The sequence below is a fragment of the Scleropages formosus genome, chromosome 7 (genome assembly GCF_900964775.1).
Source record: "Scleropages formosus chromosome 7, fSclFor1.1, whole genome shotgun sequence".
Lineage (NCBI taxonomy): Eukaryota > Metazoa > Chordata > Actinopteri > Osteoglossiformes > Osteoglossidae > Scleropages > Scleropages formosus.
The window spans coordinates 10,036,152-10,049,958 of record NC_041812.1 but is presented as its reverse complement, the minus strand read 5'-3'; the positions used below and the strand labels follow the sequence as shown (position 1 = coordinate 10,049,958).

The window sequence follows — 13,807 nt, the reverse complement described above, 5'->3', positions numbered from 1 at the left end:
ATTTATTTAGCTGACACAGTTTCTCCAAAGCTGTGGACTGGCACCCTGTCCAGGGTGTACCCCCCTAGCCAAGTTCCCAGTGATTCGGGGATTGTCTCTGGACCACCATGACCCTGACCAGGACAAGAGGTTATTATTGAAAGTCCCAAGTGAATTTCATCAATGCAGTGTGACAATTTGATTTAACATATTAAGCAACTCACCATAATTTATACAGATAATTTTTATAGTAAGACCTATATTATTACCTTGACTAAGGGTACTACACCAGGAGGTAGGACTTTACCAACATGTGCAAAGCAACAGGTAGCATAGTGGTTCATTTGGTGACACCGATTGGTTTAGAGAAATTTTTCATATCGTCCCCATTCTGTACTTCTCATAAAGCAAAAAGTACTTAATAAGCCCCTACATACTCATTGAATCCTTTACGAATGAAAGTTTCTAGTAAAACAACTGCTGTGCGGTCTTTTATCAGCTAAAGTAGAACAGCGATTATTTCTCTAAGACTTAAGTCTTTTCTTTTTTCTGGGAGTACTCAACGCTGCAGTGGCTGCTGTCCTTCAGCACGAATAACTTGGTGAAACGATCAAGCGCCAACCCAGACAACGCCTTTAAAAAAAAAAACAGGAGTTTTACAAAACTGCGGCCTAAAGAAATAGATTAAAATACTAATCATTCTTACGCAGTTGAACGCTGTTTTTATGTTTCCATGGTGAAGCGTTTACTTTCTGATATCAACGGCGCCCTCACGCTTAGAAGACCCCGCCAGCGCTGCGTGTCAATCAACGCGCCACCGCCCACCGCGACTCCGCCCCCCCCTCCTCCTCCTCCGCTGCCCCGCTCTGCCCCGAGCACGAGCGCGTTTTCACGGAGCCTCTCGCGCCCTCGCCGACATTTTCCAGGGCATCATCAGAGCTGACGTGGGGACTACGTGAGCATCGCCGCCATCAGCTCGCCGTAATCAGTGACGAGGCCGATACGTAGGAGAGCCGGTAAGTGAGAGCAGGCGCTGTGACGGAGAGGAGGACAGAGGAGCCTCTCAGGGGCAGGAGGACGGGACGGGAGTGGGCAGATATGGGGAATAAAGGAGGGACACAAACAGAGCCGCGTGTCGGTGGCGGGGCGGCCGCCTGTCATCGTGCACAACTCCTCAAGTTTTATTATACTTTAGAGCAAAAAACGTCAAACACGACAACTTGTTTAACACTCCTGCAAAATGATTCATTTTTGTACCTATCCTTTTGTCGGCTCTTCATTTTCTGCAGACTTCTCGAACCACTCAGCTCGGAACTTAACGTTGACTGCCTTCTTCTTATCAGTCTGTGACAGTCTTCTAACTTTTTTTTTTTTTTTTTTTTTTTTTTGAGTGTTGGTATGTGTCACCCCAACAACAGACGGTAATTTCATCATTGGCACTTCTTATTTGTGTGGCTAAGTGTGTGAAAGCAGTGGACGCGAACCGGGTGAAGATTTAAAACAAGTTTTTTTACCACAAACTTAGTAAACACCGCTGGAGGACAGCAACACAGAACTGTCTCGCACTGCTCCCGCCCGGATGTGACACACGCGGAACGACGTTTTAAACTTTCTCCTTAACGCTGATTATATGTGTTACTGTTTTGTTACATTGACTGTTGTAACAGTGTGTCATAACGACGTTACAGTGTTTAACCAAAAAAAATTGCCGCGCGAGCCTCGAGAGAAGCGGCGGCGACGCGCGTGGGGTACCGTGCGTGGCGCGCGCGCACCTTCGGAGAGCCCGCGAGAGGCGGGAAGAATCTCTAAGGCGCGGTTTGTAGAGTAACATTAACGATTTATTGTCTTTACCGGATAATAAAATCCACGGTTTGATAGGTGTAATTGTCATAAGATGCGTTTTAGTGTGCACACCAGAATTACCTCTTGTAGTTGTGCGACTTATTATAAACACTTTCAGATCGCACTTTGACTTTCGCTTTGCATGTAAAAGTTTTGGACATTTTAGAGAGAATATTTTGTGAAAACTTGTGCATTTATCGAGGTAACCCAATTTATTGTCACAGGAAGTGGACCCGTTAGGCGGTTTTGGCGCGTTTAAAACGCAAAACAAACGCACGATTAACGAGTTGTTTATCATGTTTAAAATGGCGTCAGTTTCTGAGTAGGAAGGTTCTAGAAACGCCCTCCCGTCCGAGAGAGACAACGCCCTGCAACTCGGCAATACACATGGTTGTAATACAGCTAATAAGGTAATAATTCACATTCACAAACGTGACGAAATAATGCTCAGTGAGAAATAGTAAAACAAGCAAATACACGTTGTAAAAGCACACTGACTGATACAACGACTGTAATGCGCAGAAACCCCCCCACATGGTTAACTAGTTAACTAGTTAACTTCTACCAGTCAGTGCTTTTGGATTCACAGCTACCAAAATAGTTCTTTGCTGATAAATTGAACATATTCCAATAGTCTCAATGACAGCTCTTTTAGCATTTAGAATTCAACATGAATTACTTGAATTATTTGTCACTGACTTTTTTTCACTCTGACGCTAATTACTCATTTGTTATCCCTGATTGATTAAATTATCCTTGTTTGACGTTGAGTAAGACCCCCTTGATTTAATTCTTATTGTACTGTTTTAATTTATTGAGTACATCGAATGTCTGAACACTAATCTGTAGCAAACATTTGAATTTTTCATTGTTTGATATTTAAATATCTTTTGGTTGGTAATGGATTTGCTGAAGCACACTGTTTATCCATGGTTACAAATAAAAAGGCTGCACTATACATGAATATACTGTTATACATAAAGTACATTATTTCTGTGGCTAAAAGAGAAACAGTGAATACAGAAATCAAATAAATTACATTACTGCTCTCACTATCCTGTTTGTTTTTCATTGAAAGATCTGTACCCCCCCCTCCATTGGAGCAATATGTGGTTCTCTCCAGTCACCTGGTGCTGAGGCAGGAGGTTTCAATAAACTGAACAAGTGTGTGATTTTTTTTTTTTTTTTTTTTAAAGAATTAAAGCCACCACTTACTTTCACCCCTTGTTTGGATGGGTGTTGTATTAACTTTGAAAACTCCCCCTTTGTATCACATTGAAAAATTCAGTGTAATGGAGGGAGGAATTTTAAACTTGAACCACAGTGTTGTCTGTGATGTCAGCCAGACAAAAAAAAAAAAAAAAAAAAAAAAAATTTGTTGTAACTGAATTTGCTCTGTTAGTCAAATTAATTTTTAGTGAATCCTTTTGTCAAAGGCGACTTACAGTGTTTGGTAACCTGTTGCATTCATGCAGCAGGTTGAATTTTACTGTCTCAGTTCACTGTAAGTACTTTTCATCATAGAATCCTCAGGACAGGGATTCAAATCAAAAACTTTTTCAGACTGAACAGTGATAGATCCTTACCACTATGCCACCTGTTGCCACACCTGGTCACCATAATGCTTGCAAACAATACACGAAAGTCTTGTAGCTTTTCTCTCTCCTGGTCACATTCCACCAGAGAGTCACATTGCATTTATCTGATAGTCTGTGCCCTGGTTATATGCTGACATTAAAGATTGGACAACTCTTTATGTGCACATCTGCTCTGTTCCTTTCAGTCCAATGACCATGGAAACTGTGGTTGCCACTCATGCTGATGGGGGTGTAAACGACTCCTTGTCAGACGGAGAGGCGATCATCATTCAGAGCGAGTCCACCACCTCACCTGTGTCCTCACTTGCACAGGTGAACGGCCTCTTACCAGTGATAGGTGGTGAATAATCTTTTTACCGGGGGGGAAAAAATCTTAGTTAAAATGCATGTGAAGAAGAAAGGGATAAGCCTTGCGGAATAGCTTTTTATTGAAGTTGCTTTGTAGCACTTTTAGTGCGTAGCCTAGAAAAGGTCCTATTGAGAAATTTACCTCTTTAATTGGTCTGTGTTATTCCTATGCCTAGTTATTCTGAACAACTTTATGGTGTGATCATTGACATTATAACTGTTAAAATGCATGTTCCATGGAGTTGTTACACCATTAAATGTTTGGCGGCAAAAATGGGCAGTAGAGGTATACGTTTTATGTGTTGGCTAAGTGGCTAACGTGCTAAATAACTTTTGTGGGTTGAAGGTGTCTGTAGGCAACAGCACAGGAGGTGCGGCATCCCCCGCGGTCACCGTTGTTCAGCTGCCTGGGGGTCAGACCCTGCAGGTACAAGGTGTTATTCAGGCACCCCAGCCATCTGTCATTCAGTCTCCGCACATCCAGACTGTGCAGGTGAGCCCCCCCCCCCTCCTTTCACCTTTGTGAGCTGTCATTCAAGCCCTGCTTATTCAGACTGTTCATGTATGGTCTGCCTCATTGTGTCTTTTGATGGGGGTGTGTTGTCTTCAGTGGGGAAAACACTCTGACATTGTCCGTACTTCAGCAGCGAAACTCTTGATTGGATTTGTCTTAGTGAAAGGATTTGTCCTTAAGCTTATCAGTTTAACCTTCACGTTGAGGGTTTGGTTTGTTTTGAACCAAGGGTATGAGTCCGAGTGGGCAACTAGAAATACAGTTCTGTATTTCAAGAGCTGCTCCGAGGGGCTGTTATGGCCAAAGGATATCTTGTGGAGTAAATGACGTACATGAAACCACCACATAATTACTGCGTTCTGAACTTTTCTTCCTTTTCAAAATAATACACCGAGTTGCTGTGATTTCTTGGCACCCCAGGTTGCCGCAGTTGCAGAATCAGAAGACGGAGCATCAGCCGAGACTGTCACAGACACACAGAAAAGAAGAGAGATTCTCTCCAGGCGTCCATCATATAGGTAAGCGGAAACAACCTTAAAAACGTGTACAACTTGCTCATGTGATGCACAAGAATGCAGAACTGTTCATAATCTTTCAACGGCTCACAGTTTTAGTTTGATCATGTATTTGTTTTTATTAAAATTAATGACGAGTGGAAAATTTAGTGCAAGACTAATCTCTTGTCATAGTAAATGATAGGACAGTTAACTTCCAAATTACAAAGTTGAATGCTTTTGATAAGTGTGTATATGATAGAACTGATTCAATTCCACAGTCAGCTTTAAAAGTGGAAAAGTGACTAAATTCTGTTAAGTACTCTGTATGGAAGCATACAGCAACGCAGTTTTCAGTTCAGTTTGGAATTAAACGCATGCTATGCAGTACCGCACTTTCTGTCCACCCAAAGCAGCGCTTTGCAGACGTGCCCCTCATGCTGGGGTGTCACTTCCTTTAGGAGGATTCTCAATGAGCTGTCGTCAGACACACCAGCCGTCCCGAAAATCGAGGAGGAGAAGTCGGAGGAAGACGGCACTCCCGCTAGCGCTGTCTCAGTGGCAGCTCCTGCTTCTATCTACCAGACCAGCTCTGGACAGTACAGTGAGTTCCCCAGGAAGTGAGATGTGTTTCTATAGCAACAGCTTTAGCATGAGAGACTAGTGGAGCCAGCCTGGTATAGATACACTAGTGCATTGTTTTAAGTTTATGGACAGTTTCATTGGTGACCAAACTGGTTCCTGAGTACATTCAGCTACTTATCTCACAGTTTTACCACATTTTTACTCTATTTTCAGTTGAGAGTTGGTGCTTTTCCATAACATTCTGTTGAAACTTTGGCCATCTACTTTAGGAAGTGAGATTTCTGACGTTTCCAGCTGGTGAACTGCAGTGCAATTTCCCCTTTCAGTTGCCATCACTCAGGGGGGAGCAATCCAGATCGCCAGTCCGGGAAACGACGGACTCCAGGGCCTGCAGGCCCTGACTATGTCGAACTCGGGGACACCCACACCAGGGGCCACCATACTGCAGTATGCAGCCCCCACGGGAGACGGAGCCCAGCAGTTCTTTGTACCGGGCAGCCAGGTGCTTGTACAAGGTAGCCAGTCCCTTTCCTTTTGAGCTGGTAGGAGGACCTTTTTCGTTGCTAACCATTTCAGGACACCTGCGTTTTTACTTAGTCCAGTCAATGTGTTATTGAAACTGCAGGAGTCCTGTAGAGGACAGTTCAGCAAACAGTGTTTCCAGTTTCACTGAAGACATTCAGTGGTAATTTTCAAGGATGGGTCAGTGGTGTGTGTGTGTGTGTGTGTGTGTGAGAGAGAGAGAGACCCTGTGAATTACAGTTGGTTGCAAGTTTTATATTCGCAAATTTGATTATTTGCAGGTTGGTCCTCTAACTAAATGGGAATTTTTTTGGACTTGTGCAACTCGCACAAGATGCTTGCAGGCTAGAAAATGTAAAGAAGTGTTCAGCAATTCATGAAAGCTTGTGTGTGCGCTGTTCTGTTTATGTATACAGTACAAAAATTATAAATATGAACTTTGCTGCCTAAACTGCAGACGACATGCACATAGCAAAATAACTTAACGTTCAGTAAGTCAAAAGCATAGGGTATTATACAGTATTATGTTTTATTGATTTTACACATTATTTATACAAAATATATTTTTTAAACGCTCAAGTATGGTAAAGACCGTGGGATCGACACGATCTGTTGGTGGACGCCGTGTATCTGTCTCAGCAGCCAGCATCAGTCACGTGTTTGTTTTGCAGTGATCAAAGTGGCCATTTCATCTCACAGCAATTTGCAGTGAACTTTGTCCAAGAAATTTTGAACTGTAGTCATGGCTCCAAAGCATAGTGCTCTTAAAACTTTGGGAAGTGATGCAAAGAGGCAGAAAAAGGTGAAGACCCTAGGGGGTCAAAAAGCTATTCATAAATTTTCAGATTTGCAAGGGGGCTGTGCTCCAGTCCCTCGCAAATACAGAGGGCCGACTGTACCTGTTTTTTGCCAACTAAGATGAAGACATTCATGACATGGATACAAAAAAATGCATAAAAAATTCATTTTTATATTACATGATTAAATTCAACCCCATCCTTTTACAATTATTCATTTTAGCAGATGGTTTTCTCCAAAGTGATAGATTAACTGGTGTTTATCTGACACCCCAAAATGGATATCGAAGGTTTGTACACAGTCTGTGCAGTTCAGTAACTGTGCTCACTGAGGATGGATGAGTGTAGAAGTGCAAAAGACAATAAGTTCTGATATTCCGCTGCATTCTCCCCACAGGCAGCAACGCTGATAAGTGTGTACTTTGAACACACCTCTGCGGTGACATGTTGCAATAACATTTTGTCTAAGGAAGGCATTTATCTCACACATGTGAGATGTGTGAGGTTACATTACACTGGTGAGGAGGAAGAAATCTGTTTCCTGTGCAGTTTTGACTTTAGCTGAAATCGGAGGCTTTTTTTTTGCTGATGTGGTTCCTGCTTCCTGCCTGTCCATGGTGTCCACTGATAGGCTTTGACTTCATAACCACAGAAGTTGAGATGCAGACATCACTTAGACTGATTTCACCAACAAGCATGTTTTTCTCAATACTTCTCACCATGGCATGTCAGAACCAGGTGTTTTTCAGAGTTTCAGATGTATAAAAATTAAACTCCACAAAAGATGTGCAAAAAACCTACAAATACAGCACTTCAACTACAATCTGCAGAATAAGGCTCTGGTAGGACTTCAAAATGTCCTGTGTGCTTGCACAGGTCTTATGTAAAAGATAGTTGCGTCAAGAGAGCTAAAGATAGCGCTCCCCCTTCATCGACCCCCCCGACCCAGTCCGGGACTCCCACTGCCCGGCGCCGCTGTGCTAATGCCAAAAAGGGGCGAGGTTTTGCTGAAGGAGGCGGGTAAATACGAACCTTTGCTAGGCAGTGACGTCATTGTGATGCAAGTTCACTTAATTATTGTGGTGCACATACAGCACTTAATTGGCCCCGTCTGGGCAGGAGGGTAAGAGGAGCGCTCGCAGACACCAGGCATGGCAGTCACCGGAGATGACACTGAATCGTCAGGTATCATCGTCACTGTTTTTATTATCATAACCTGTTTACTGGGTGCATGAAGTTCTCCTCGCCACTCAGAAAACGGACAGTCGTGTTTATGATCTGTTTTTTGGTGGAAATTAATGACACTGCGCGCATATTTTTCCGACCGAACAACAGGAGAGGAAATGTTTGAACAGTACAGTGGTGGGATCAGTAAAAACTGCACGTAAACGGTGTAGTATTGGGAACTCACCGCGGCGGGTAGCTGTAAGAGTGAAAACCCAGAGCAGCTCGGCTTAGTTGTTCGCACGTTCAAGCGGTTCTCGCTGTTCCGACTCGCGGACGGCTCATCAGGTACTTTTCCGCGTAAGGCGCCGCTCGCTCGTTTTTCGCCTTTAAACCGCGACGAATTAAACTGAAAAAGCTCAGGTGCGCTTTGAGCGACTCGAACGCGTCCCCGTGGCCCCGCCCACTCCGCGAGTCGGCCGATGGCGTCACTGTCTTTCCTGGAACCGACGGCCGGCCGAGAAGGTGTGTGCGCGCGGCTGCCAGTGAGGTGAGCATTGACGTCAGTCTGGACATCCGGGGGAGGGGCTGTGCGCGCGAGGGGGAAACGAAAGCGGCGCTTTGAGCAGAGCACAGTCACAGTGTACACGGAGCGCCTGTTTTGTGTTTAGTTAGTGTCAGTGCGGTTTCCTGGGGGAAACGCTTCTGTTACAGCACAGGGCGCGATAATAATCGCTTAGTGTGATTTCTCTGTACAATCCCGGGACAGTACATGGCGATAATAATTCACTTAAGAATTATTCTTTGTTTAAATGACTCCTAATTTTATTGTTTTGTCAAGACTTCCTGGGCAGCAGACACCCAACGCGCTGAAGTGTCCAGCTGACTTTCAGTCCATTTCCACCATGAATGCTGCTGATGATGGTGATAATGATTGATAAGGTGACGGTTGTGGTACAACCCACCTTTTTCGGGACAGCTGGTAGCTTAGTGGTTAGAGCTGCTGCCTTTAACCCAAAGGTCACAGGTTCAATAAATAAAAGTACCTTAACTTTCTAGATTGCTTATAGCAAAGAGTTAGCTAAATGAATAAAGTGTAAATGTAAACCGTACCACCCCCCATAAGTGTGTTCAGCAGAATTTGTGTAACACAGGTCCTTTCAGTTCAGTTTTTCTTTATTATTAACCAGTTTTTCTGCTTGACAAATAGTATGTATACAACTACCCCCATAACATGTATAGAAAGATGATATATTATGAAAATTTACTTTAAATTCCCCCCCAAATAATTTGATATATATATATATTATATAAACGCTTAAACTGATAACGTAGCAGCCTTGAAAGGAGCACAATGTTACAGGTGTCAGATACAAGATTCTCAAGTCAGGAAGGAGTCAGGTGGTCACCTCTGTGACATCTCTGCCCCCCCCCCCCCTTTTTTTTTTTTTATTTAAAAAACTTGCTTGTGCGGTTAATCTTTTTACTGGATTCTTATGTCCACACAACATCCTGCCTGTAGGTTCAGATTTGTCTATGCAGACTTTGCATGTTCTCCTTATGTTTGTGAGGATGCTCTGGTTTCCTCCCACTGTCTGAATCGCCTTTGTGTGAGTGTAATTGCCCTGTCTCGTCCATGGTGTATCCTGTCTCATGCGTAATGTTTCCACATTTGGCTCTGGACTACCCTGCATTGGACAAGCAGTTATTGGGTACGGTTATTGATAAGGATGAAAACCTTTGGACTTTTAAACAGCAAGGCAGAGTGACTTCCCCTGGTTTCACCTCTCTGTGTATGCACCACCCCCAGCTGCCACTGGCGACGTTCCAGCCTACCAGATTCGCACCCCTGCCACCAACTTGCCCCCAGGCGTGGTAATGGCTGCTTCACCTGGCACCCTACACAGCCCTCAGCAGAACACAGAGGAGGCCACCCGCAAGCGGGAGGTGCGCCTCATGAAGAACAGGTAAAAGTTCCCCTCTGCTGTGTGTCTGTCCAGTCTTGCAGTGTTCGAGACACTGATCAGTACTTCTTCCCAGTTTGAAGTGGAACATCTTCATCCTGTTGCTCCTGTGTGCTTCACGAGCCCTTCCCCCTTTCCATTGTTGTCAGCTGGTGGCTGATGAACCTGGGCCCTGGTGGTGGATGTGGCCATGTGGAAGTAAAGCACCACTGCAGCTTCAGTGTGAAGTGAAAGCTTTATTGGTTGAGCTGATGGTTTTACAGATAAAATCAGATTGGCTGGTAACTGAAATAACAGCGATACAGCACAAGGGTGTCATACCCACATCCCAGAGGTGGAAGGATCAAAACCATCCTCTGCTATAATGCAAATCAATTATTCTTTAGGGGTGGCGCGCAGCAGGTAGTGGGTTCAAATCCAGCTCAGTCATTCTGAAGTTTGCATGTTCTCCCTTTATTTATGTGGGTTTCCCTCAGGTGCTCTGGTTTCCTCTCACAGTCCAAAAACATGCTTCAGGTGACCTGATGCCTCTAAATTGCACATATTTTGTGTGTGTGTGTGTGTGTGTGTGTGTGTGTGTGTGTGTGTTTTGTATTTCTCTGTTTATGCATGATTCATATGCTTGATTCATATCTCTTTAGTTTGGCCTGCTCTTTGTGGTACTTCACTCACCATGGTTACATGTGTTCCAGGGAGGCAGCTCGGGAGTGTCGCCGGAAAAAAAAGGAATACGTGAAATGCCTGGAAAACCGGGTAGCTGTGCTAGAAAACCAAAACAAGACACTGATAGAGGAGCTGAAGGCCCTGAAGGACATCTACTGCCACAAGGCGGAGTAGTGGGCAGCTCAACCAGACTGCGGGCGCCACGGTCCCAGACGTCGCACATTTGGCCCTGGCCATTTCCGAGAACCCAGCAAAGTGTGTCCCGACTTCCGGAAGGAGGCTGAGGCCTGTTGAAATCCACCCCCCAGCTGCACTGCCCCTCACATGTGATGTGCATGTCTTCCGTGTCACTTCCTGGTGCTCGTTGGCGCCCAGGATGCCCGACCCGCTTTGCTGCAGGTCCTTGACAGGACGCCGGGTGTGAGTTCCAGTACCTGCAGGATGCGTCCAGGATGACGAGCTGAGCGTGCCAGTCCAGACGCAGTGCCCCTCCTGGTGCAGGGCGGCACCCCCCCAGTGTAGCCCCAGCTCCGGTCTGTTGTGCTTCTTGTGCTTTGCCGCTCTTTTCTGTATATAACATTCCTCTGTATGATGAACTAAAGTGCTGTGAAGAAGGAGAAGGTGGAGGAAGAGCGTAAATGGACATCAGATTGTTCGTCGCCCCACAGAGACATTATATTTCAAGTATTTTTCTAGAGACCTGTGTTGCGTAGCTAAACAATCAGTCCACCAGCCGTAATTTATATTATCAAAAGTTTTCCAGTCCTGTGCAGAAGTGTCATTTGAATGTAAAAGCGCTTTGACTCCAGGCTCTGGAGTGCTTGTCGAAGGCCGAACAGGTGTCCGTGTTACTGCCACCTACTAACGTCCCCCTGCGAGGGCATTTTTATTAAAATGGGCTTTTGGTCATTTAGTGCTTACATGGCTCTTTTTTTCGTTGATGGTTGAATTTAACACACACACACACACACATACACACACACTAAAAAGTGCTGTTTGTTCTTCTTGCATGTAGAAACTTCAGCACAGCTTGTCCCTGGGCAGAGGGGTCTCAGAAAATAGACAAATTTTCAAGTGTTCTTTCACAGTAATGATCCCTAGTTGCGACAATTTGCTTGAGGAACTGTGTAAATAGTACTAGTACACCTGGTTTATATAACTTTAGAAACCTGAAGATTACAAAAACTAATTATTTGCGCAGTATTTTTACATATTTCCAAAGTAATTCTCACCACACTGAAATGCCACTGTGCCGCAGTCCACTCTGTGTTGGTTGGACGGGGGGTGTGGTGGGGTTTGTTGCTTTGATAGCATCTGCACTTTCAAATATTCCTTCCCCCACTGCCCTCACCAAGTGTTTGGAATAATACTTTTAAAGTAAAATATGAAAATTACCCTAAACAGCTGTTCTTGTTGTGTACAACATTAGTACAGCATCTGCCTCTTATTTTCACTTTCTCCACAATATTTTGTTTTCAAACCTGAAACTGGAAAATTCCCATATTTCAGCTGATCATGTCAATGCAAATTAATTTTACAGCTTTTTAACCATTTTGGTCCTTGTGTGCTGTTTGTAAAGGATCCTTTCTCTTCTTCCAGGCGTGGTACACTTGGAAGCCTTTTCTGGCTCCCCAGACAGATGTGTCTGAGGGGGAATCCCTCCGTAGTGCAGTGTGTGTTTCCATTCCACCACCATAAACAGAATCTGACCATGTGTACAGAGGACTGCTTTTCCTGCAGTTTTACCATGGTTGTAAGGGGAGCTTCCCTGTTTGCACACTGCACCTCTTTGGTGCCCCATTTCCACAGTGAAGGGAGAGCACGGTGGGGTGACATATCTCACGGACACGGCGACCCTGGGAATGCGGATCGTCCTCCTCCCCAAAATGACGTTAAAGGGAAATCACAGACACTTCTATTCTGCACACTTTAGAAAACAACCGGTCACTCGGGCAGTTCGATGCAATTTTGGGCACAGCAGGGATGCAGGACTTTAGCTGCAACGCGCGTTATTCAAGGCCCCGTTTCTAGTGGAAATTTCCAAGCTGCCCGGTGCTGCTCTCTAGCGGCGAGTTGGTGCAACGCAGCCCATTTCAACGTAAGCGGCAACTTGGCAGAATACTGTGGGGGAAAAAATAAAAAAAAGAGAAAATGATACTTCGGAAAACGTTAAATGTCTATAATACCACGATTAAAATGACTATTTTATATTCGTTTTATTCGGCATAAAACATTTATTGACAGGTTCAGTCTCCGTGATAAAATGAGCTGTTCAAAATCATTGCTTCAGGTGATGTTTATATTCTACTTGTATCTGAGCCTTTTTTTTTTAAAAAAAAAAAAAAAGAAAAGAGCTCTTTATGGGCAAATATTCCTCCTTCATTCTTTTCATATAAAATCCAGATCAGCCCTGGTTGTGGCATGTAGCCCCTGTGGGGTTTGTCTCCACCTCGTGGTCACTCCTTGCCACTTTTTTAGGGTTCTTGGGACAATTGGGAGAACAAGGTTCCAGTTCCAAATTTGTTGATATTTTAGAGTTTTGTGGGGGTCGAGACATGATGTTCCAAGTAAGCAGACCGTCTGTGTTGAATCTTGAGGTGGTTATAATAATCATCTCTGTAAACTGGCTGCATTTCACTTGTGAGCAGATGGGGAAAAACATTATTTCCAATGCGTAACATAGAAAACATTTTTGTTTGAAGGACTGGGTAGGACTGCACTGCACACAGTGTACTGGGGTGAATCTTTAAGGCTGTGGTTCACATTGAGGCCTTAGTGATGCCATCCATCCCTTCTGCTTTTCCATAAAAGAACAAACCTGAGAAAAAAAAATGATGCATGTTAATCAGATCCATATGCACCACACAGAGAATTTATATAGTTTCACAAAAACATTAACAGCAAACTATTCAACATGATGTATTCAGAGGAAACTGTTTCCGGGATGAGAGGTTTTGTCTTCTGGCTCTGAGTGCTGCTTGGCTGGTGTTAAATCAGCATCAGTGGTGATGGATGCGAGAGCACTTCCGTCAGTCGATGGGGGTGATGCTGATGGGGGAGAAATGATGCCGTTTCTATCCTCCACCGCAGCTCCGTTGACCTCTGCCCTGTCACTAAGGCGGATCTGAAACGCATCTGGAACAGTAGGTGGCACAGTAAAGATGTTAGTGACCATGTGGGGGAGAGAACACGGCAGTGAAGACAGGCGATACTCATCGTTACCGTAGAGGCACGTCATTCGGGTGACGTAGGGATGATGAGCAGGGTGGCAGCGCTCAGAGGCGGTCAAGTGACTCCTTAACTGACACGTCACCCATCACCAGCAACCGCTCGTCCG

At 44.5% G+C, this 13,807-nt stretch overlaps 1 protein-coding gene across 4 annotated transcripts; it reads left to right on the top strand.

Moving 5' to 3' along the window:
* The first annotated feature begins 852 nt into the window (after positions 1-852).
* On the top strand, positions 853-11,379 carry crema (cAMP responsive element modulator a). Of its 4 annotated transcripts, none has more exons than XM_018757725.2 (9): positions 853-995; positions 2,900-2,985; positions 3,605-3,731; positions 4,114-4,260; positions 4,702-4,799; positions 5,237-5,379; positions 5,687-5,875; positions 9,654-9,810; positions 10,500-11,379. In XM_018757725.2, exons 3-9 carry the CDS (start codon positions 3,609-3,611, stop codon positions 10,642-10,644), a joined length of 1,002 nt encoding a protein of 333 aa, XP_018613241.1. In that variant the 5' UTR covers positions 853-995; positions 2,900-2,985; positions 3,605-3,608; the 3' UTR covers positions 10,645-11,379. The 4 variants fall into 4 exon arrangements, with proteins under 4 accessions (XP_018613241.1, XP_018613240.1, XP_018613242.1 ...); XM_018757726.2 differs by lacking the exon at positions 853-995 and adding an exon at positions 2,150-2,231; XM_018757724.2 differs by lacking the exon at positions 2,900-2,985.
* The last annotated feature ends 2,428 nt before the right edge of the window (positions 11,380-13,807 follow it).